The 3,281-nt window shown below is 33.8% G+C and overlaps 1 protein-coding gene across 1 annotated transcript in view; it reads left to right on the top strand.

The window, feature by feature from the left end:
• The first annotated feature begins 1,950 nt into the window (after positions 1-1,950).
• The window catches only part of LOC107568206 (protein FAM177A1), a 6,477-nt gene continuing 5,146 nt past the window's right edge, over positions 1,951-3,281 (top strand). The window contains exon 1 of the mRNA XM_016254135.1: positions 1,951-2,064. Within this exon, the coding sequence (XP_016109621.1) occupies positions 2,053-2,064 (12 nt within the window). The 5' untranslated portion in view covers positions 1,951-2,052. The remainder of the gene's footprint in view (positions 2,065-3,281) is intronic.

A 3,281-nucleotide genomic window follows, 5' to 3' on the forward strand; every position in this document is an offset into this window, starting at 1 on the left:
GGTCCATTGATTTAAAAAAAAATAAAAGTTTAGAAATTAACTAATTAATTAAAATGATCCACCGATTAATGCAAATGTTAAAAAGCATTTAAACTAGGTGAATTTCAGGAAAAAAATATCAGATTTCACCCCAACATCTAAAGAAAAAAGATTGGACTTTTTTTTTTTTAAAACCATTAAGATTTATTGCATTATAATATTAATTTCATGACAATTAAGCACATTTTCAAAGCACACACACACATATCCAGTGTTGGGGAAAGTTACTTTTAAAAGTAATGCATTACAATATTGCGTTACGCCATAAAAAAGTAACTAATTACGTTACTTAGTTACTTTTATGGAAAGTAATGCGTTACGTTACTTTTAAAATTCATTTTGAGGAATACTGAATCTGTTTTTGTTTTTTGTGAGTGAGATGAATTAATGCATATTCATATTTATTTTAGAGCTACAGTAACATCTGATTTCTCTCAACATGGGGACAGGAGAGCTGTCAGTCAATACATTGGAAAAAAAAGTAACTTGCATTACTTATTTAAAAAAGTAACTCAGATATTTTCTTGTAAATTAAAAAAGTAATGCGTTACTTTACTAGTTACTTGAAAAAAGTAATCTGATTACGTAACTTGTAATGAGTTACCCCCAACACTGCATATATATATATATATATAATTTCAATATCATTTTCTTTGTCATTGCAGTAATGAGAATCTGGGGTTTAAATGTGCTTAATTGTCATGGATGACATATATATTATATAATGATTATATAATGCCATAATGCAATAAATAGTTGTCTGAAAAATCGGCTTCATGCAAAATATAATTTCTGGACTTTTGTGATTTAATTAACAAAAGCAGTTGCTATCGAAATACAACAACACAGTACATTAGTTTAAGATAAAAGATTATGACTTATTGCACTTAAAATATCTGCTGTATGATTAATATTTCTAAGCGGGAGGAGTGGAAAAGCACATTTTTAGTTGGGCTTTGGTTTGAAAAGAACAGAATGAGACCCAGTTATATTTGACTAGCTCAGATTAAAACCATCCTCATCATTTGGGTAACAGAATCAAACAGGGTGAAGATGTGAAGTGCCATGAGCTTCAGTCTGATTAGAATTTCTAATATCAGCTTTTACTGGACTTATGTGTGTATGTATTTACAGTCATTTATGAAAAAATGATTTTGCTTCTGATTTGAAACCGGTCCAAATAATCCAAACATGGATTGCTGTGCTGTACGTGACATAGGAAACTCACTTTGTTTTTGCTGGTTTGATTTGATAGGTTTTTTATTTTTCTGTAAGCTCAACACTGACATTTGTCTGAATATGTTCAACCATGTTTGCGTCAGTAAATGTGACACTGGTGCTTCATTTTAAGGGTTGTAAAAACTTCAACAAAACTATATGCACTTTCACATCGGCCACAGGTCAGAAATTATCACTAAATGTTTTGGCCCCTGCTTTAATTCATACGCAACAGCAAGAGCTTGTATACTTATTAAGGGTAAATGATTGTCAGATATTTTGCTGTATATTTATTTAACAGAATAGAACAAGACTTTCTCTGGCATTGTAGGATGACACTCCATGATAACTTTTAGTTTTTATAATTATTCGTTTTGCCATCTATGCAGTTGTATGGATATGTATTCATCATCATGTATACTTACAGATTACTATGTCAAACTGTAACTCACAGTCATGCATTTAATGGATTTTCCCCATTAAAATGTGTGTCAGCTATTTGTTTTGTGCAGCATTTGTTCTCCAGAATTTTTGAATCATGTGGTACTGGCTTGATCTTTTTGCAATACTAGCAATACAAGTTTATCAAGATTTTATGCTCAAGACTGACGTCTACATCAGCAAATATGTAGTTCATCTGTCCTGGAACAACAACATCCGTGTGCACGAGACTTCCTCCTGTGATGTTGAAGGACACTTTCTGCCAACTGGGAGAAAAATCATTATTTGAGGATCTCTGAAGATATTCTGACCAAAGCAGCACAACACGGAGGATTCTGCTGGAAAGGGCACAGCATGCACACAGACGTAAGTGTGTTTTATTAGCGTTAGATCAGCTGTCTGCATCTCACCAGCAGCAGGTCAGTACTGATCTCTTGTTATTCGGCTTTTTGCGTTTTTAACCAAGCCTTTATTTAATGTATACATAGACTTATCGCAGCAGCTGCCCTTGGTAAATGCACCTTCACACTTCCTCACAAAATATTCAGGCCTAAATTCAAGATTTATATATTCGAATTGCATATCAAATGCATCCAGTTCGATAATACAGAGAATAAAACAGCTCCGCTTTCTGTAATAATAAACTGAATGCTGGTTCATACTTTTTAACTGAATAAATTAAATTGTTTTCACGGTGAAAAGATTTATGCCGATTCTAAGCAATTTATATAAATGCATTTTGAAAATGTGTTTATTTAGAATCAAATAAACGCAAATAATAGTTTTTTTTTTTTGAGAGCAGAAATCTTAACTCTTTCATTTATGTATGACTGACAAATATGTATCAAATTAGGTTTCTTAGTTCGTGTTAGATGGAATTTCACTAATTTGATATGGAATTCAAATAGGCTACATAAATCTTAAATTTAGGCTTAAATATTTTTTGGAGTGTACAACACGATACTTAAAGGGGTCATATGATGCGATTTCAAGTTTTCCTTTCTCTTTGGAGTGTTACAAGCTCTTGGTGCATAAAGAAGATCTGTAAAGTTGCAAAGACTAAAGTCTCAAAACCAAAGAGATATTCTTTATCAAAGTTAAGACTCTGCCACGCCCCCCTAAAACGGCTCGTTCTAACACGCCCCCACATATCTACCTCACTATGTGGAAATATTTGCATAATGCGCCCAAATGCACATGCAAAGAAAGAAGGCGTGGTTTCAGTAACCGCAGTTAGTGTTGAAGCAGCATGTCAGGGAGACGCTGTGTGTTTCTAGGCGAAAGCAAAAGCACTTTATTTGGCCTTCCGAAAGTAGATGCATTTAGGAATCTTTAAGATTACTTACAACAGAACAGCAATGCATTTTATGGACCACCGTTTCATGAACCTAGGAGAGGAGGTCACTCTGACTTTGGTATGACAATCTGGCGCTTCTGAATCAGCTACCGTTTTGTTATTAATTTAAGTATTTCAGTCATTCTTGAGAAGTGGGACAAAACACGGTGCAAAATTGCTATTGACTGTTCAAATGCTGAGTTTTGCGCATCGTGTGTGTGTGCGAGCGAGAGAGAGAGAGAGAGAG

This window comes from Sinocyclocheilus grahami, unplaced genomic scaffold (assembly GCF_001515645.1).
Source record: "Sinocyclocheilus grahami isolate Dianchi unplaced genomic scaffold, SAMN03320097.WGS_v1.1 scaffold1225.1, whole genome shotgun sequence".
Classification (NCBI taxonomy): Eukaryota; Metazoa; Chordata; class Actinopteri; order Cypriniformes; family Cyprinidae; genus Sinocyclocheilus; species Sinocyclocheilus grahami.